Genomic DNA, 21,249 nt, shown 5'->3' with positions numbered 1-21,249 from the left:
TGGCATCATCCCAGTTCGGGGCATATACGTTTACCAAAACCACCGTCTCCCCCTGTAGTTTGCCACTCACCATCACGTATCTGCCCCCGTTATCCGCCACTATAGTCTTTGCCTCGAACATTACCCGCTTCCCCACTAATATAGCCACCCCCCTGTTTTTCGCATCTAGCCCCGAATGGAACACCTGCCCCACCCATCCTTTGCGTAGCCTAACCTGGTCTATCAGTTTCAGGTGCGTTTCCTGTAACATAACCACATCTGCCTTAAGTTTCTTAAGGTGTGCGAGTACCCGTGCCCTCTTTATCGGCCCGTTCAGCCCTCTCACGTTCCACGTGATCAGCCGAGTTGGGGGCTTCCTACCCCCCCCCCCCCCTTGTCGATTAGCCATCACCTTTTTCCAGCTCCTCACCCGGTTCCCACGCAGCTGTATCTCCCCCAGGCGGTGCCCCCCCGCCCATCCTCTCCCATACCAGCTCCCCCCTCTCCCCAGCAGCAGCAACCCAGTAATTCCCCCCTTCCCCCCCCCCCCCCCGCTAGATCCCCCGCTAGCGTAATTACTCCCCCCATGTTGCTCCCAGAAGTCAGCAAACTCTGGCCGACCTCGGCTTCCCCCCGTGACCTCGGCTCGCACCGTGCGACGCCCCCTCCTTCCTGCTTCTCTATTCCCGCCATGATTATCATAGCGCGGGAACCAAGCCCGCGCTTCTCCCTTGGCCCCGCCCCCAATGGCCAACGCCCCATCTCCTCCACCTCCCCTCCTCCCCCCATCACCACCTGTGGGAGAGAGAAAAGTTACCACATCGCAGGATTAGTACATAAAACTCCTCTTTCCCCCCTTTTTAACCCCCCTCTTTGCCCCCCACATTCGCCCCACCACTTTGTTCAAACGTTCTTTTTAATAACCCGCTCATTCCAGTTTTTCTTCCACAATAAAAGTCCACGCTTCATCCGCCGTCTCAAAGTAGTGGTGCCTCCCTCGATATGTGACCCACAGTCTTGCCGGTTGCAGCATTCCAAATTTTATCTTCTTTTTATGAAGCACCGCCTTGGCCCGATTAAAGCTCGCCCTCCTTCTCGCCACCTCCGCACTCCAGTCTTGATAAACGCGGATCACCGTGTTCTCCCATTTACTGCTCCGAGTTTTCTTCGCCCATCTAAGGACCATTTCTCTATCCTTAAAACGGAGGAATCTCACCACTATGGCTCTGGGAATTTCTCCTGCTCTCGGTCCTCGCGCCATCACTCGGTATGCTCCCTCCACCTCCAACGGACCCGCCGGGGCCTCCGCTCCCATTAACGAGTGCAGCATCGTGCTCACATATGCCCCGACGTCCGCTCCCTCCACACCTTCAGGAAGACCAAGAATCCTCAGGCTGTTCCTCCGTGCGTTGTTTTCCAGTGCCTCCAACCTTTCCACACATCGTTTCTGATGTGCCTCCTGCGTCTCCATCTTCACCACAAGGCCCTGTATGTCGTCCTCATTCTCGGCTGCCTTTGCCTTCACGACCCGAAGCCCCCGCTCCTGGGTCTTTTGTTCCTCCTTTAGCCCTTCGATCGCCTGTAGTATCGGGGCCAACAGCTCTTTCTTCATTTCCTTTTTAATCTCTTCCACACAGCATTTCAAGAACTCTTGTTGTTCAGGGCCCCATGTTAAACTGCCACCTTCCGACGCCATCTTGGTTTTTCCTTGCCTTCCTTGCCGCTGTTCCAAAGGATCCACTGCAATCCGGCCACTTACTCCTCCTTTTTCCATCCGTATCCAGGGGGGATTCCCTTCTGGTTTACCGCAGTGTTTTTAGCCGTCAAAATTGCCGTTGGGGCTCCTATCAAGAGCCCAAAAGTCCGTTTCACCGGGAGCTGCCGAAACGTGCGACTCAGCTGGTCATCGCCGCACCCGGAAGTCGGCCATTTCCAAAGTTAAGTATTGGCCTTTAGTGGTAGGTAGTAGTCTAGAAGTAGGATTATTGTATAAGTATTAATTGCTGTATATAATAAATGAGCGTTGATTTAACTCTTACTAAGTGGTGTGTTACATTATTAATCATTACTTGGACTTGAACCACGTGGCGGTATCAGAAAGATACCTGACGACTCATGAGCAAAGGTGACAGAATAAGAAGAAGTAAACTAAGGCTAAAACGAGCAACACTCTCCCCCTCGAACCACCCCCTTCCATTTCCCCGACTCCCTTAGCGCCATGGCCAAAGGTTCAATTGCTAATGCAAACAGCAGAGGGGACAGGGGGCACCCCTGCCTCGTCCCTCGATACAGCCGGAAATACTCCGACCTCCGCCGGTTCGTGACCACACTCGCCACCGGGGCTTTAACAGGAGCTTAACCCAACGAATAAACCATGCCCCGAACCCAAACCTCCTCAACACTTCCCAGAGATACTCCCACTCTACCCGATCAAAGGCCTTCTCCGCGTCCATGGCTGTCACTATCTCCGCTTCGCCCTCCACCGATGGCATCATTATCACATTTAAGAGCCTTCGCACATTAGTATTAACTGCCTACCCTTTACGAATCCCGTCTGTTCCTCGTGAATCACCCCCGGCACACAGTCCTCAATCCTCGTGGCCAACATTTTTGCCAGCAACTTAGCATCTACGTTAAGGAGCGAGATCGGTCTATACGACCCACATTGCAGTGGGTCCTTATCCCGCTTCAAGATCAAAGAGATCGTCGCCTCCGACATTGTCAGGGGCAGGGGCCCCCCTCCCTTGCTTCATTGAAGGCCCTTACCAGCAACGGGGCTAACAGGTCTACATACTTCCTATAAAACTCCACCGGGAACCCATCCGGCCCCGGGGCCTTCCCTGCCTGCATGCTCCCCAGTCCTTTAACCAGCTCCTCCACCCCAATTGGTGCCCCCAAACCAGCCACCTCCTGCTCCTCCACCCTTGGGAACCTCAGTTGGTCCAAGAATCGCCGCATCCCCTCTTTTCCCCCTGGGGACTGTGACCTATACAGCTCCTCGTAAAGGGCCTTAAAAGCCTCATTCACTTTCCCCGCATTCCGCACCGTAGTTCCCCTGCCATCTTTGACTCCGCCTATTTCCCTCACTGCCATCCTCTTACGGAGCTGATGTGCCAGCATCCGACTCGCCTTCTCCCCATTCTCATATATCGCCCCTGTGCCTTCCTCCACTGTGCCTCTGCCTTCCCTGTGGTCAACAGGTCGAACTCTGTCTGGAGACTTTGTCTCTCCCTGAGTAGTCCCTTATCAGGAGCCTCTGCATAGCTCCTGTCCACCCTTAAAATCTCCCCCACTAACCTCTCCCTTTCCCTGCCCTCTCTCTTCACCCTATGAGCCCTGATGGAGATGAACTCTCCCCTGACCACCACCTTCAGCGCCTCACATACTACTCCCACCTGCACCTCCCCGTTGTCGTTTATCCTCCAGATACCTTTCGATACACCCCCGCACCCTCCCGCACACTTCCTCGTCTGCCAGCAGTCCCACATCCAACCTCCACAACGGGCGTTGGTCCCTCTCCTCCCCCAGCTCTAGCTCCACCCAATGCGGGGCATGATCTGAAATGGCTATGGCCGAATACTCCGTTCCCTCCACTTTCGGGAGCAATGCCCTGCCCAGAACAAAAAAATCTATCCGGGAGTAGGCCTTATGTACGTGGGAGAAAAAAGAAAATTCTCTGGCCAAAGGCCTGGCAAATCTCCACGGATCTACTCCCCCCATCTGGTCCATAAACCCCCTAAGCACCTTGGCCGCAGCTGGCCTCTTCCCCGTCCTAGATCTGGAGCGATCTAATGCTGGGTACAGCATTAAAATCCCCACCCATTATCAAGCTCCCTACCTCCAGGTCTGGAATACCACCCAACATCCGTTTCATGAATCCAGCATTGTCCCAGTTCGGGGCATATACATTCACCAGTACCACCTCCATCCCCTGCAACCTACCACTCACCATCACGTATCGGCCTCCCTTGTCCGCTACTAAGTTCTTGGCCTCAAACGACACCCGCTTTCCCACCAGTATTGCCACCCCTCTATTCTTCGCATCCAGCCCCAAATGGAACACCTGTCCTACCCATCCCTTCCTTAACCTGACCTGATCTGCCACCTTCAGATGTGTCTCCTGAAGCATGACCACGTCTGCCTTCAGTCCCTTTAGGTGCGCGAACACTCGGGCCCTCTTAACGGGCTCATTTAGGCCTCTCACATTCCACGTGATCAGCCCCCCCCCCCCCCCCCCCCGTCTGCCGACTAGCCATCTCCTATCTTAGGCCAGTCCCGTGCTCGCGCCTCCCGCACCCTCCAGTCCCCCAGGCGGGGAACCCCCATCCCGACCACCTCTTCCATTTTCAGTTCCCCCTCAGACAGTGCAGCAGCAACCCTAAAATCCCCCCCCCCCCCCACTAGATCCACATCTAGCTCTTTTGCTCCCCCCATATTACTTCCGTGAGTCAGCTGACTTGTGCTGACCCCGGCTTCCCCCGCCTTCCCGTTGATCTCCCCATGTGGGAGTCTCTCCTCCTCCTTACCTTCCTCCATCCCCACCCCCCTTTTGGCGCGGGAAAAAGCCCGCGCTTTCCTGAACCAGCCCCGCCCCCTGTGGCGCAGCTCCTGTTGCGGCCATTATCCCAGTTCCCTCCCTCCAGCACCGACGCCCACATTCCCCATCATCATCATCTCGTCTACAGAAAAGAAACAAGGAATTTTAGGAATTTTAACCATAACTCTACCCACATCCCCATCCATCATCCCACCCATGAAGTATTCTTTACCCCTATTTACAACCCCATATACAACCAGCATCTCCCCCCACAACCACATCCCCTCAGTTCGAGTCCAGTTTTTCCATCTGAATAAAGGTCCAAGCCTCTTCTGGCGTTTCAAAATAATGGTGTCGGTCCTGATAAGTGACCTACAGTCGCGCAGGCTGCAGCATGCCAAACCTGGCTCTTTTTTTATGCAGCACCCCTTGGCCCGGTTGAAGCCAGCTCTCCTCCTTGCCACCTCTGCACTCCAATCCTGGTAAACTCGGATCACCGTGTTCTCCCATCTACTGCTCCGCACCTTCTTGGCCCATCTCAGCACACTTTCTTTGTCCGCAAAGCGATGGAACCTTGCCACTATCGCCCTTGGCGGCTCATCAGCTTTGGGTCTCCTCGCCAGGACCCGGTGAGCCCCTTCCAGCTCCAGGGGGGTTTGAGAGGCCTCCGCTCCTATCAGCGAATGGAGCATCGTACTCACATACACCCCGGCATCAGCTCCCTCCACTCCTTCGGGAAGACCCAGAATCCGGAGGGCTTGTAGAAGTGGTAGAGGGGTTGGAGGCAATACAATCAGGTATGGCACGCCAACCGGACGGGTACCTCGTGGAATTTTATAAGACGTTCTCAGGGGTGTTGGGACTGCTATTAGTAAGAGTCTTCAGTGAAGCAAAGGAGTTGGGAGTGCTGCCCCTGACGTTGTCACAGGCGTCGATCTCCCTCATTTTAAAACGGGATAAGGATCCGGAAAATTGTGGGTCATATAGACCGATCTCCCTGTTAAATGTGGATGCCAAATTGTTGACTAAGATCTTGGCCATAAGGATCAAGGACTGAGTCCCACGGGTAATAGGGGAGGACCAGACGGGGTCCGTTAAGGGGCGGCACTTGGCGACCAATGTTAGGAGGTTGCTGAATGTAAATATGATGCCTCCAGAGGGGCGCGAGGTTGAGGTGGTGGTGGCCATGGATGCAGAGAAGACCTTTGATTGGGTGGAGTGGGAATACTTATGGGAGGTCCTGGGGCGGTTTGGGTTTGGGCAGGGATTTGTGGATTGGGTTCTGTTGCTACACCAGGCACCGATGGCGAGTGTGTGGATGAATTGGGTGAGATCGGACTACTTCAGGTTGTACCGGGGGAGGAGGCAGAGATGTCTGCTTTCCCCGCTGTTGCTTGCCTTGGCTATAGAGTCATTGGCATCGAGAGAGTCGAGGGTCTGGCAGGGGATAGTACGGTGGGGGGGGGGGGGGGGGGGTGGAACACAGGGTCTCGCTCTACGCGGATGACCTGCTTTTGTACATATCGGACCCGCTGGGGGGAATTAGAGAGATTATGAGAATATGAGAGGAATTTGGCCGGTTTACGGGAAATTGAATATGGGTAAGAGTGAGGTCTTTGCGATCCAGGCAAGGGAGCAGGAGAAGAGACTGGGTGAGATGCCGTTCAAGGTGGCGGGAGGGAGCTTTCGCTATTTGGGTATCCAGGTAGGGCGGGAGTGAGAGCAGCTGCATAAACTGAATTTGGGGCAGCTGGTAGAACAGATGAGGGGGGATTTCGGAGGTGGGAATGCGCTTCTGTTGTCATTTGGCGGGGCAGATGCAGACAGTTAAAATGATGGTCCTCACAAGGTTTGTGTTTGTTTTCCAGGGTCTCACAATTTTTAGTCCCAAGGTGTTCTTCAAAAAGATGAATGCAGAGATCTTGGGATTTGTTTGGACGGGTAAAACCCCACTGATGAAAAAGGTGCTGCTAGAGCCGGGGCGTTGAGCGGCGCTGGGTGGGGGGGCAGCTGGCCCTCCTGAATTTTATTAACTGCTACTGGGCGGCGAACATTGCGATGGTCAGGAAGTGGGTAGTGGGGGAGGTGTGGGTATGGGAATATGTAGAAGCGACCTCATGTAAGGACACAAGTTTGGGGGCATTGTTAACAGCTCCTCTGCCATTCTCACCAGCTTGGTACTCCACAAGCCCAGTGGTAATGGCAGCCTTGAGGGTGTGGGCACAGTGGAGGCAGCACATGGAGTTAAATGGGGGGTCGGTGTGAGCACCGATATGTGATAACCACCGGTTCGTGCCAGGGGGTTGGATGGGGGGTTTCGGAGGTGGCAGCGGGCAGGGATCGAGAGATCTGGGGATCTCATTATTGATGAGGGTTTCCCGAGCTTGGAGGAGTTTGAGTTGCCAGGTCGGAATGGGTTCCGGTATCTGCAGGTGAGGGATTTTGTACGGAGGCAGGTTTCGACCTTTCCGCACCTGCCGCTCCAGGGGCTACAGGATAAGGTAGTGTCATGAACAGGAGTAGGAGAGGGGAAGGTCTCAGTGATCCATAAGGAGCTCATGGAGTGGGAGGGAGCCCCAATAGGAGAGGTGAAGAGAAAGTGGGAAGAAGAGCCGGGTGGGGAGTTGGAGGCCGGGTTATGGGAGGAGGACCTGAGGAGAGTTAATGTGTCGTCATCGTGCACTAGGCTCAGCCAGATACAGTTTAAGGTGGTTCTTAGGGCACACATGACTGTGGCCCAGAAGAGCAGGTTCTTTGAGGGGGTGGAGGATAGGTGTGGGTGCTGTATGGGGGGCTAACCATGTCCATATGTTTTGGGCGTGTCTGAGGCTGAGGGGATTCTGGCAGAGGTTTTCTGACGTCATGTCAGAGGTCTTAAAAGAGAGGGTGGTTCCGAGTCCAGAGGTGGCGATCTTCGGGGTGTTGGAAGATCCGGGAGTCCAGGGGTGAGGGAGGCTGATGTCCTGGCCTTTGCCTCCCTGGTGACCCGGAGATGGATCTTAATAGGGTGGAGGGACTCAGAGCACCCGAAGTCGGGGGTGTGGGTTAACGACATGGTGGGGTTTCTCAGAGTAGCAAAAATTAAATTTGCGTTGAGGGGTTCGTTGCAGGGGTTTGCTCGGAGGTGGCAGCCATTCATCAACTTCTTCGAGGCAAATTAAGCTGCCAGCAAGGGGGTGGAAGGGGGGGGGGGGGGGGGAGTGGAGGCATGGGAGAGATCAGTAAGGATAGGAGAACCAACGGAGGGGTGGTTGGGGAAGGTGGCATTGTTTGTATAAGCCATCTTGGATAGGGTTTGTGCCCGGGGGGTTTGTTGGTTATATTTTGTGTTTTAAGGGCAGCACGGTGGCGCAGTGGTTAGCACTGCTGCCTCACGGCGCCGAGGTCCCAGGTTTGATCCCGGCTCTGGGTCACTGTCTGTGTGGAGTTTGCTCATTCTCCCCGTGTTTGCATGGGTTTCGCCTACACAACCCAAAGATGTGCAGGTTAGGTGGATTGGCCACATGTTGTACTCTCAATAACGACGCTTTGAGAGTAAAACGGTGAAGATGGCTTTAATAAGCTAACAACTAGCCTGGTGCCGAGACGGGTGCTAACTGAGGTGCCGCCCACAAGGCGGCCCCTCATATACGGCTCCCAGGTGGGCGGAGCCAGAGGCGGAGTCCCCAGGGTTCCAAGCCCGGTCTTAAAGGGGACATCACCTTACATGATGACAAGGGTACAGTATTACAGTAACCGTTCATCACACCACACTAAATTGCCCCTTAATTGGAAAAAAATAATTGGGTACTCTAAATTTAGAAGAAAAACAAAAATATTATTGTGTTTTGTTTTTGTTTAAAATTGTTAAAATTATAAATGTCTCAATAAAATACTTTCTAAAAAAAAAAGTGTATGCTCCCAGTCCACTCTGGCCAAATCATATCTGATCTTATTAAAATCGGCCTTCTCCCAGTTTCGAACTTTGATCTCAGGCGCATCGTTGTCCTTTCCAAAACAATCTTGAATCTGTTTGACTTATGGACACTGTCTGCAAAATATTCCCCCGTTGATACTTCAACCGCCTGCCCAGCTTTGTTACCAAAAATTAAGTCCAGGATCGCCCCCGCTCTTGTAGGTCCTTCTACGTACTGGCTTAAAACATTCTCCTGTATGCATTTTACGAATTCTGCTCCCTCTAAACCTTTCACACTTTGGCTTTCCCAGTTAATATTGGGGAAGTTGAAAAACCCCACTATCACGACCCTTTTACTTTTACACGTCTCTGAAATTTGCCTTCATATCTGCTCTTCTATTTCTCTCGGACTGTTTGGGGGCATATAGAACACTCCCACCAAAGTGATTTCTCCTTTTTGGTTTTTAAGTTCTACCCATATGGCCTCAGTTGAAAAACCTTCTAAGATATCATCCCTCCCTACTGATTCCCTGATTGATTCCGATTCCCTGATCAGAATTGTTGTGACTCCCTCTCCTCTTCCACCTCCATCCCTATCTTGCCTGAAGATTCTGTATCCAAGAATATTGAGCTGCCAATCCTGCCCCTATCTCAACCATGTCTCAGTCAATGACATCGTATCCCTATGTTTTAATTTATGCACTCAATTCATCTGCTTTGTTCGTCAGACTTCTCGCATTAAGATGAATAACATGCAATCTTGCCAAATTCCCCGGTGGTTTAGCTGATCTAGGCATTCTATGCCTTCCTGACTCACTTGATGCCTTCTCTAATTTTGGCGGTGCATCTATCCCTGCTGAACCTTCTCTCAGAATCCCACTCCCCTGGAGTTTAAACACTCCCCAACAATACTAGCAAATCTCCCTGCAAGGACACAGGCCTTATTTCGGTTCAGGTGCAACCCGTCCACCTTGTACAGGTCCCACCGTCCCCAAAAACCGTCCCAATGTCCCAGAAACCTAAACCCCTTCCTCCTGCACCATCTCCCCAGCCAGGCGTTCATCTGGACTAACCTCCTATTTCTATACTCACTAGCACGTGAGATTACCAGATATAATCCAGAGATTAGTACCTTCTGAATCCTGTTTTTTAATCTACTTCCTAGCTCTCTAAATTCTGATTTGAGGACTTCATCCCTTTTTCTTCCTATATCTTGGTACCAATATGTACCACAATATCTGTCTGATTCCCCTTCCCCATCAGTATGCCCTGCTCAGTGACATCCCTGAACCTGGCACCAGGGAGGCAACATATCATCCTGGAGTCTCTTTTAGCGGCCACAGAAACGCCTGTCTGTTCCCCTTACAATTGAATCCCCCATCACTATAGCCCTGACATGCTTCCTTCTCCCCTCTTGTGCAGCAGACCCACCCATGGTGCCTTGAAGTTGGCTGCCACTGCTTTCCTCTACACAATCATCTCCTCCAACAGTCTCCAAAATGGTATATCTGTTAGATAGAGGGATGGCCATAGAGGACTCCTGCATTACATGCCATCCTCTACTCTGCCTGGTGGTCTCCCATGACCTTTCAGCCTATTCAATCCTCACCTGCGGTGTCACCACCTCACTGAACATGCTATCCACGAGCTGCTCAGCATCGTGGATGCTCCACAGTGAATCTACCCTCAGCCCCAGCTCTGAAATGCGGTTAGCCAGTAGTTGCAATTGGACACATTTCCTGTCAGCCAGATAGACACAGTTGAAAGTGTAGAAGGTTTTAGGTTAGACGGGCAGCATGTTTGGCACAGGCTTGGAGGCCGAAGGGCCTGTTCCTGTGCTGTATTTTTTTTTGTTCTTTGTTCTTTGTTCTCTGCAGCCAAGAGAGTGAATCCAGATATCTATGTTGCCTGCTCAGTGACAGGGTTTGTGACATCTGCTCTGGGCTGTACAGGAACTTCGAGGTTGCTGGGGGTGCGGGGGGAGAGGGGGGTGGTGCAGGATACAGTGGTTGTGGTTAATGAAGATGCCAACAACATAGGTAGAACTAGGAAAGAGGTTCTGCTGAAGAAGTGTGAGCAGCTAGGAGCTAAATTAAAAAAGTAGAACTTTCAATGGTAATGACCTCTGGATTACTACTTGAGCTACGGGCAGATTGATGTATGGTAAAACAGATTAGAGAATTAAATGCATGACTCAAAGATTAGTGTGGGTGAACATGTATTTTGATTCATGGGCATTGGCATCAGACTGGGGAAAGTAAGAGCTGTACCATTGGGATGGTCTTCACCCGAACCCTGCTGGGATGATTGTTTTGCCAAGTCGTATAACTACGGCGGTGCAGAGAGCTTGAACTAAATAGTGAGGGGGGGGGGGGGGGGGGGGGCGGGGGGGGCAGGGGGCAGGATTGAGTTTGGGAAGATATAATAAATTAAATAGAGAAGACAAGTTGAGACAGCAAGATAAGAATAAAGGAAATTATGACAGAGTGTAGTAGAAAGGAAGAGTGTACAGACCTAATAGTGCACCAACAGATAAGGCTAGAGATTACAAAGACAGTAAAAAGACAGAACTAAAGACTCTGGGCGCGATTCTCCACTCCCGCGCCGGTTGGGAGAATCGCCTGGGCCGCCAAAATTTCCCGGGATGCCAGTCCGACGCCCTCCCGCGATTCTCCCAAACGGCGGGAGGGAAATCGCCGGAGACACCCAAAATGGCAATTCTCCGGCACCCCCGCTATTCTCAGGCCCGGATGGGCCGAGCAGCCAGGCCAAAACGGCGGGTTCCCCCCGGCGTCGTCCACACCTGGTCGCTGCCGTCGTGAGCGGTGCGTGAACGCTGGGGGGGGGGGGGGGGGGGGGGGCGGACTTCTACCACAGAGAGTTGGTAAGCACGCTGAGTGTGTGATATTGAGTTCATTAATTATGCAACCACAATGAATCTTGTGGCGGGGAGGGCAGGAAGTCAGTTGCCCTGTCGTCATGTCCAGGCGCCATATTTAAAAAGTACCCAGATAGGCCTTCAATAATGGCACCAGGAACCTTGCAGGAAGATGTGCTGCAGAAGGCACCAACCTCTGGTCCCACAATTTAGTGATGCCTCCCTGGAGACTCTTCTTCAAGTCCTGAACTCAGGCGGGTTGTCCTCTTTCCAAGGGATGGCAGTAGGAGGCCACCCAACTGACCTCGGTGGCTTGTGTGTATGCTACCAAGGTGGTCAGCACCCGGGGGGTCCATAGGAGGACCACCTGCAGTGCAGAAAATAGGTCAATAATCTAAACCGTGTCGCTAAAGTAAACCTCCAACTCACTTCAAACTTAAATCACCACTCAGTTTGTGATTCTGTCATGGGACATGGGCACCACTGTCTAGGCCAACATTTTTGTTACCAATACTTAAATGCCTTGAGAAAATGGTGGGGTGCTACTATCATGAACCACTGCAGTCCATGTGCTAGGATGGCAACTGTGGGATTTTGACCCAGCCATAGTGAAGGTACAGCAACGGGGTGTGGAGTGCAGGGTAACTTGCAAGTTCCCAAGCTCCTATTGCCCTTGCCCATTTATCTGGTAGAGCTCATGCATTTGAAAGATTATATCAAAAAAGCCTTGGTGAGTTGTTGTGATGCATCTTTTTTTTAAAAAAATATTTTATTGAAAATTTTTGGTCAACCATCAGAGTACATTGTGTATCCTTTACACAATAATATAACAGTATAAATAACAATGACCTGTTTTATAAACAAAGAATAAATAATATATAACAAAAACGAAAACTAAAACTAAATGGCAACTGCCTTGTCTCAGATAAACACTCTCCAAAAATATGATTTAACAGTCCAATATACAATTATTTATAGCAACGACCTATACATATTATACATATATATTAACAACCCTGAGAGTCCTTCTGCCCCCCCCCCCCCCCCCCGCCCCCCCCGGGGCTGCTGCTGCTGACTTCTTCTTTTCCATTCCCTCTATCTTTCTGTGGTTGTGATGCATCTTGTACATGGTGCAACACTGCTCACACTCTTCATTTGAGGTGGAGGGGTTGAATGTTGGAGGTGATGGATGGGATGCCAATCAAATGGCTGCTTTATTGTGGATGCTGTCAAGCTTGTCAAGTCCTTCTGGTGCTGCACCCATGCAGGCAATTAGACAGTAATAATAATAATCTTTATTGAAGCCACAAGTAGGCTTATATCAACACCGCAATGAAGTTACTGTGAAAATTCCCTAGTTGTCACTCCTGCGCATGTTCGGGTACACTGAGTGAGAATTAAGAATGTCCAATTCAGCAAACAAGCACGTCTTTCGGCACTTGTGGGAGGAATCCCACGCAGACATGGGGAGAACGGGCTGACTCCCTCCGCATAGACAGTGACCTAAGCTGGGAATCGAACCCGGGATCCTGGGGCTGTGAAGCAACAGTGTTAACCACCGTGCTTACCATGCCACCCACTCCATCACACTCCTGATGGATACATAATGGCCTGGCTTTGGGAATCAGGGGTCAGTTAGTCGCCATAGAATTATCAGCCGACAACTTGCTCGTGCTCATAATACATCCATCTGTCCATGTGTGGGAAGAGGCGACCCACAGGAGGCAGAGAGAGAAGATCGGAAGTGGGGTGCCAGTTACAACCCTCTAATAATTCATTGTTCCTCCAACTCTGGCCTCTTCTTTTTCAGTTGTATCATCCTACCCTCTGCAACTCCCTAAATATAGTCACCCCCATCCTAATATTCTTTTGGCTTGGCAGTCGTTTCCATGAGATGCCTTTCATATATTTTCCCCATTAAAGGTGCTCTATAAATACAACTTATTGTGAGGTAAAATCTAAGCCGCTTAAATAATTTAGTTTGTTCCTGTTTTTTTAGAGTAACACCCCATAGTACTTGCTGAAAAATACTTTGATAGCAATGTTACCCATTGCAACCAGTTAGATTGAGCTGAATGCTGAAGCGCTGGTTATTGTTGCCAGTGGCCGGCAGCAGGCGCAGTGCCCGCCGTCCCGTGTAAACACAGACCCGGAGCCGCCGCTGTCCCCAACCCTGGGCCATGGCGTTCGTGACGGCCAACTGGAATCCGCTGGGGGATGTGTTTTACAGGTTAGTGTTGGTGCGCACGGGAGGTCCGGCTCCTACTACAGAGTCCAGGCCTGCAATGAAACCCGTGACTGACGGCGGAGGCCCGCAATCCGCGACATCTCCTTAACCTTGGCCCCACTTCACTCCTCAACCCGCTTCCCCTTCACCCCGGAACCTCCCCCACTGCACCCCTGCCCCCCCCCCCCGCTTCACCCCTGTCCCCCCCACTTCACCCCTGCCCCCCCCCCGCTTCACCCCTGCCCCCCCCCCCACTTCACCCCTGCCCCCCCCACTTCACCCCTGCCCCCCACTTCACCCCTGCCCCCCCCACTTCACCCCTGCCCCCCCCACTTCACCCCTGCCCCCCCGCTTCACCTCTGCCCCCCCTCTGCTTCACCCCCTGCCCCCCTCTGCTTCACCCCCTACCCCCTCCGCTCCACCCCCTACCCCCTCCGCTCCACCCCCTGCCCCCCCGCTTCACCCCCCTGCCCCCCCGCTTCACCCCCTGCCCCCCCCCCGCTTCACCCCCTGCCCCCCCGCTTCACCCCCTGCCCCCCCGCTTCACCCCCTGCCCCCCCGCTTCACCCCCTGCCCCCCCCGCTTCACCCCTGCCCCCCCGCTTCACCCCCTGCCCCCCCGCTTCACCCCCTGCCCCCCTCGCTTCACCCTCTGCCCCCCCGCTTCACCACTCCCCCCCCTGCCCCCCCGCTTCACCCCTGCCCCCCCCACTTCACCCCTGCCCCCCCCACTTCACCCCTGCCCCCCCCACTTCACCCCTGCCCCCCCCCACTTCACCCCTGCCCCCCCACTTCACCCCTGCCCCCCGCTTCACCCCTGCCCCCCCGCTTCACCCCTGCCCCCCCGCTTCACCCCTGCCCCCCGCTTCACCCCTGCCCCCCGCTTCACCCCTGCCACACCGCTTCACCCCTGCCCCCCCGCTTCACCCCTGCCGCCCGCTTCACCCCTGCCGCCCGCTTCACCCCTGCCCCCCCTCTGCTTCACCCCCTGCCCCCCCTTCACCCCCTGTCCCCCCTTCACCCCCTGCCCCCCTTCACCCCCTGCCCCCCCGCTTCACCCCCTGCCCCCCCGCTTCACCCCCTGCCCCCCCGCTTCACCCCCTGCCCCCCCGCTTCACCCCCTGCCCCCCGCTTCACCCCCCTGCCCCCCCGCTTCACCCCCTGCCCCCCCGCTTCACCCCCTGCCCCCCGCTTCACCCCCTGCCCCCCCGCTTCACCCCCTGCCCCCCGCTTCACCCCCTGCCCCCCCGCTTCACCCCCTGCCCCCCCGCTTCACCCCCTGCCCCCCCGCTTCACCCCCTGCCCCCCCCGCTTCACCCCCTGCCCCCCGCTTCACCCCCTGCCCCCCCGCTTCACCCCCTGCCCCCCCGCTTCACCCCCTGCCCCCCCGCTTCACCCCCTGCCCCCCCCGCTTCACCCCCTGCCCCCCCGCTTCACCCCCTGCCCCCCCGCTTCACCCCCTGCCCCCCCGCTTCACCCCCTGCCCCCCCGCCTTCACCCCCTGCCCCCCCGCTTCACCCCCTGCCCCCCCGCTTCACCCCCTGCCCCCCCACTTCACCCCCTGCCCCCCCCGCTTCACCCCCTGCCCCCCCGCTTCACCCCCTGCCCCCCGCTTCACCCCTTGCCCCCCCTCCGCTTCACCCCCTGCCCCCCCCTCCGCTTCACCCCCTGCCCCCCCCGCTTCACCCCTTGCCCCCCCCCGCTTCACCCCTTGCCCCCCCCGCTTCACCCCTTGCCCCCCCCTCTGCTTCACCCCCCTGCCCCCCCTCTCCACTTCACCCCATGCCTCCCTTCGCTTCACCCCCTGCCCTCGCTTCTCGTCCCGGGACCCGCTGCCCACCCGCTACACCCCCCGAGACCCCCCGCCTCGCCCCCGCATCACCCCCTCGCCCCCGCATCACCCCCTCGCCCCCGCATCACTCCCTCGCCCCCGCATCACCCCCTCGCCCCCACATCACCCCCTCGCCCCCGCATCACCCCCTCGCCCTCGCATCACCCCCTCGCCCCCCTCCCCGCCCCGCATCACCCCCTCGCCCCCGCATCACCCCCTCGCCCCCCGCATCACCCCCTCGCCCCCGCATCACCCCCTCGCCCCGCATCACCCCTCGCCCCCGCATCACCCCCCTCGCCCCCCGCATCACCCCCTCGCCCCCGCATCACCCCCTCGCCCCCCCGCATCACCCCCCTCGCCCCCGCATCGCCCCCCTCGCCCCCGCATCGCCCCCCGCATCGCCCCCTCGCCCCCCCGCATCGCCCCCTCGCCCCCCGCATCGCCCCCTCGCCCCCCGCATCGCCCCCCGCATCGCCCCCTCGCCCCCCGCATCGCCCCCTCGCCCCCCGCATCACCCCCTCGCCCCCCGCATCGCCCCCTCGCCCCCCGCATCGCCCCCCGCATCGCCCCCTCGCCCCCCGCATCGCCCCCTCGCCCCCCGCATCGCCCCCTCGCCCCCCGCATCGCCCCCTCGCCCCCCGCATCGCCCCCTCGCCCCCCGCATCGCCCCCTCGCCCCCCCGCATCACCCCCTCGCCCCCCGCATCACCCCCTCGCCCCCCCGCATCACCCCCCTCGCCCCCCGCATCACCCCCTCGCCCCCCGCATCACCCCCTCGCCCCCCCGCATCACCCCCTCGCCCCCCGCATCACCCCCCTCGCCCCCCGCATCACCCCCCTCGCCCCCCCGCATCACCCCCTCGCCCCCCGCATCACCCCCTCGCCCCCCGCATCACCCCCTCGCCCCCCGCTACACCCGGGAACCCCGCTTCGCCCCCTCGCCCCGCATCACCCCCTCGCCCCCACTTCACCCCCTGCCCCGGGGCTCCACTTCACCCTCTCACTCAGGCAGCTCTGCTTCACTCCCCCACCCCAGTGCTCCCGCTTCATCCCCTCACCCTGCGGCTCCCTTCACCCCCACGCCTTTTGTCCTCCCCTTCCCCTGGGCTTCCTCCCACTTCGCTCGCTCTTCCCCCGGTCACCACCGCTTTACTCTCCAGCCCCGTGCCGCCCCGCTGCTTCGCTTCCTCCCCCGGTCCCTCTGCTTCACGCTCTCGCACCGGGGCATCTCGCTCCACTCCCTCACCTTGGGGCGCCCTGCGCTACTCTCCCGCCCCCTCACATTTTAGAACAAAGAACAATACAGCACAGGAACAGGCCCTTCAGCCCTCCAAGCCTGCGCCGACCATGATGCCTGCCTAAACTAATACCGAATGCACTTATGGAGTCCGTATCCTTCCATTCCCACCCTGTTCATATATTTATCTAGATGCCTTTTAAATGCCGCTATTGTACCTGCTCCCACCACCTCCCCAGGCAGCCCGTTCCATATATTTATCACCCTCTGTGTAAAAAAAAAACTTGCCTCGCACATCTGTTCTAAACTTTTCCCCACGCACTTTAAATGTATGTCCCCTATTACTTGACTCTCCTACCCTAGGAAAGAGAATCTGACTATCCACTCTGTCCATGCCACCTCATAATCTTGTAGACCTCTATCAGGTCACCTCTCAACCTCTGTCGTTCCAGTGAGAACAGACCGAGTTTATCTAACCCTCTCCTCATAGCTAATGCCCTGCATACCAGGCGACATCCTAGTAAACTGCTTCTGTACCCTCTCCAAATCATCCACATCCGTCTTGTAGTGTGGCGACCAGAACTGTACACAATTCCAAATGAGGCCTAACTAAGGTCCTGTACAGCTGCAGCATGACTTGCCAATTTTTATATTCAGTGCCCCGACTGATGGAAGGCCAGCATGCCGTATGCCTTCGTGACCACCTTATCCACATGCATTGCCACTTTCAGTGATCGGTGGACATGCACGCCCAGATTTCTCTGTCGTCAATACTCACAAGAGTTCTACCATTTTTTGTGAAATTCCTATTTGGACCTTTCAAAGTGCATTACCTCACACTTGTCCGGATTAAACTCCATCTGCCATTTCTCCACCCAAGACTCCAACCAGTTTATATATTGCTGTATCCTCTGACAATCCTCTTCACTATCTGCAACTCCACCAATTTTTGTGTCGTCTGCGAACTTACTAATCAGACCAGCTTCATTTTCTTCCAAAATCATTTATATACACCCAAGAACAACAAAGGCCTCAGAACTGATTCCTGTGGAACCCTGCTAGTCACGACCTTCCATTCGGAAAAGCACCCTTCTATTGCTACCCTCTAGGTGCCCAAGCCTGTTCTGTATCCAACTTGCCAGCTCTCCCCTGATCCCAGGTGACTTCACCTTTTAATGCCATTTCCATAAATAATTTTGTATTATTTTGGAGATAGTGTCAGAGTAGGATGAACAACTGAATGTGAGGCAAATGAACTACTGTATGACGAACAATTCTCTCACTTACCGCCCCCCCCCCCCCCCCCCCCCCCAATCCATGGCCCATATTGTTTTTGAATATTTACGTAACATTTTAACAAGGCAAACTTCTTCATGTATTTCCTGGGATTCCAGTGGTGCATAGATTTTAACTTTTCCAATTAAGGGGCAATTTAGCGTGACCAGTCCACCTATCCTGCACATCTTTGGGTTGTGGGGTTGAGACCCATGCAGACACGGGGAGAATGTGCAAACTCCACATGGACAGTGGCCCGGAGCCGGAATCGAACCCGGGTCTTTGGCCCCGTGAGGCAGCAGTGCTAACCACTGCACCACAGTGCCACCAACCGGTGGTACATAGTTGACTGGTAAGGCCGAACTGCACTTTAGATTCTGCAAATAGGATAGGATACTACAGTCGATTAAATTGTGGATGAGTTGCTGGCTCTGAATTTCCGCTGCTTGCATTTTCTCTCTGTTTTTAATATATGCTTGCTTTCAAAGGAGACTGCACCATTTTTCTATTCTATGATTTCTCCATTGGAGATTGGCTTTGGTAAGCGAGTGTCAGGCATTCGTCCAGTGGGGGTGCGCGTCCTTTCTAAGAAATGTCCATACAGGTCCCCACAATTTTCCTTTCCCAGGCTGTCCGCGCAGTTTTCCTTTCCCAGGCTGTCCGCATCCAGTAACTCCTCTAGCTTCTCGGGATTCGTGGGTATACTGTCGTCTCCTTGTAGAGGAGGTTTTTCACCTGAAGATGTCGGAGTTCGTTCTTGTTTGATAGTTTTGGTCTCTCCGCAATGTCTCTAAGATTGCGAGTCAGTCTTGTAAAAATCCCTAACCATCAGTGTCTCCCCATTCTGCCTCCACCTCTTAAAGGTGGCTTCGAGCATGGCTGGTGGGAACCTATAGTTGCCCCAGATGGGAGCCGTGATGGACATTTCAGTCGGACTGAAGCGCTGCCTCATCTGGTTCCAGGTTCTCAGGGTAGCTACCACCACTGGCTTGTTGAGTGTTTTGCTGGCAGCGATGAGAGTGCTACCGAGGTGAGGAGCTTGGAGGTTCATTCCTGTACAGGACTCCTCCATCTTCACTCGTTCCATGACTGGCTCCTTCACCCATCCCCTCACTCTTTCCGCCGAGGCTGCTCAGTGGTAGTATTGCAAGTTCTGGCCCCCATTTTTCTTCTTCTTTGTAGCTCTTTTTTGCGTTTTACTTCCTCTGTCAGACTGGTCAGGTTCCACTTGTGGATCATGTCCAGTTATGAGCAATCTGGATCCCCAGATAGTGGAATTTGCTTTGTAGTAGTCCCTCCAGCTTGCCCCCCCCCCCCCACCCCTCCCTCCAACCTCACATCCATGTAGTGTGGAGTGTTGTCGGAGATTGTAATCGCGGAGTATTCCGCTCTTACTATCTCTGGAAGCACCGATTTTCACAACTACAAAGAAGCCGATGCGGGTGCAGACCTGCACTGACGAGAAATCCAAATCCAAAAATTCCTTCTCACCTGGGTGCATGGGTTCACTGCCCCCATCTGCTCGATAAACGTTCCCAGTTCTCTAGCCGTGCCTGTCATTTTCCCCGTTCTGGGATTTGACCTGTCATCAGTGGATCCTATACACAGTTAAAGTCCCCCCTTATGATCAGTCGGTGCGTATTTATGTTGATAATTTGCTCCATGGTCTTCTTTACATTCCGTGTCGTCCCAGTTCACCAAGACCACCAGTGCGCCATCCAGGACACCGCTAATCATGGCGTACCGTCCCCCTTGGTCCGTGACTGTCCTTGTGACCATAAACATCGTCTTCTTACTTATCAGTACGGCTACCCCCCTACCTCTCTTCCCGTAGCAGGAATGGTAGGTCTGTCCCACCCAGCCCTTCCTTACCCGCAGTTGGTCCTTCTCCCTCAAGTGTGTCTCTTGGAGGAAGACTGGGTCAGCTTTCATACTTTTCAGGTGGGCAAAGACTGGATTTTTTCACTGGGCCATTAAGTCCCAGGTAAATATCCTAATGGGGTTTTTTGCACCCCACCCCCTCCCTCCTGATATACCAGACTTACTTGGAGCATGCCCCCCTGCGCCTGCACTCTAGAATTTCCCTTTGTTCGGGGGCCATCAAAAGTGGCCGCGGTCACTGTTCTCACTATGAGGTCGGGCACCTGTGCTCAGGGTTTCTCTTTGTCCAAGGGCCACCCTTCATGTATTTTTTTTTAACTTTTAAAAGTTTTTTAAGTACCCAATTGTTTTTTTTTCCAATTATGGGGCAATTAAGTGTGGCCAATCCACCTAACTTGCACATCTTTGCGTTGTGGGGGTGAAACCCACGCAGACAGGGGAAGAATGTGCAAACTCCACACGGACAAGTAACCCAGGGCCGGGATTCGAACTGGTTCCTCGGTGCCGCAGTCCCAGTGCTAACCACTGCACCACGTGCCGCCCCAGGGGTGGGGCCACCCATCATGTCTGCCAACTGTGTGTTCGCCATGTGGGTGAGCCCCTGCAACCGGGTTTCCCTTTGTTTAGGGACCTTCCAAAGTGGCTGCTTACGGTGCCATCTTGTTCCACGTTCCCGAGATTAACCTGGCTGAAGCCAGTCTAGAGCACCCCCCATTGTTGTTTTGTTCCCCCCCGTGGTTTTGATTCGCCCCTCTACCCCCTCATTTCCCCCCATATCCCCCTCTTCTCTTTACCCCCTTGCTCCCCCACCTCCCCTTTGTCGCAACCCCACCACCCCGCCAGATGCTCTCTCCCCGATGGGGGATGCGCCACGGCCCCCCTCTCTTTCATTCCTCCTGGTGCTAGCTGTCCCGCTAGTATGGTGCCCCCCTCCCAAGGTCGATTCAACCCCATCTTACGTCCACTCTGCTGCTGTCCCTTTTATCTCCTCCTCCTCACTATGCTCCTGTGCTCTGCTGCCCTCGCCCCCTCCTTCCTACGAGATGGTTTCCCTGTTCATAGGGAGGCGATGCAGTCCCATGCAAAATTGTTGATTTCTTTCCTTCGCCTTCTCTGTGCCTTCCTCACCGCTGCCTGTCTTGCTGCCTGTCCAAATCGTTCTTATGGACGAACTCGTCCACCTTTGCAGGGGCAGTAAAATAATGTTCTTTGCCCTGATATGTTGCCCAAAGCCTGGCTGGTAATAACATCCAGAATCTGACCTTGTTCTTATATAGGGCTGAGTTAGCATGGTTAAATTCGGCCCTGCACTTTGCCAGGTCCGCCCCAGTGTCTTGATACATTCTGATTTTGTGCTCCTCCCAATTGCGCGCCTGCGTCTGTTGAGACCAGTGAAGGATCTGTTCCCGGTCCCGGTAATTGTGCAGTTTGGCTATTATCGCGCTCGGCTGCCCCCTGGCCCTGAGCTTTGATCAGAGTGACCTGTGAGCTCTGTTGATCTCTGGCGGTTTG

At 54.9% G+C, this 21,249-nt stretch overlaps 1 protein-coding gene across 1 annotated transcript in view; it reads left to right on the top strand.

Moving 5' to 3' along the window:
• The first annotated feature begins 13,342 nt into the window (after positions 1-13,342).
• The window catches only part of vps16 (VPS16 core subunit of CORVET and HOPS complexes), a 157,177-nt gene continuing 149,270 nt past the window's right edge, over positions 13,343-21,249 (top strand). The window contains exon 1 of the mRNA XM_072479370.1: positions 13,343-13,519. Coding sequence (XP_072335471.1) covers positions 13,470-13,519 — 50 coding nt within the window. The 5' untranslated portion in view covers positions 13,343-13,469. The remainder of the gene's footprint in view (positions 13,520-21,249) is intronic.

The sequence above is a fragment of the Scyliorhinus torazame genome, chromosome 2 (assembly GCF_047496885.1).
Source record: "Scyliorhinus torazame isolate Kashiwa2021f chromosome 2, sScyTor2.1, whole genome shotgun sequence".
Lineage (NCBI taxonomy): Eukaryota > Metazoa > Chordata > Chondrichthyes > Carcharhiniformes > Scyliorhinidae > Scyliorhinus > Scyliorhinus torazame.
The sequence above is the reverse complement of the archived record's forward strand: the minus strand, read 5'-3'. Positions and strand labels throughout refer to the sequence as shown.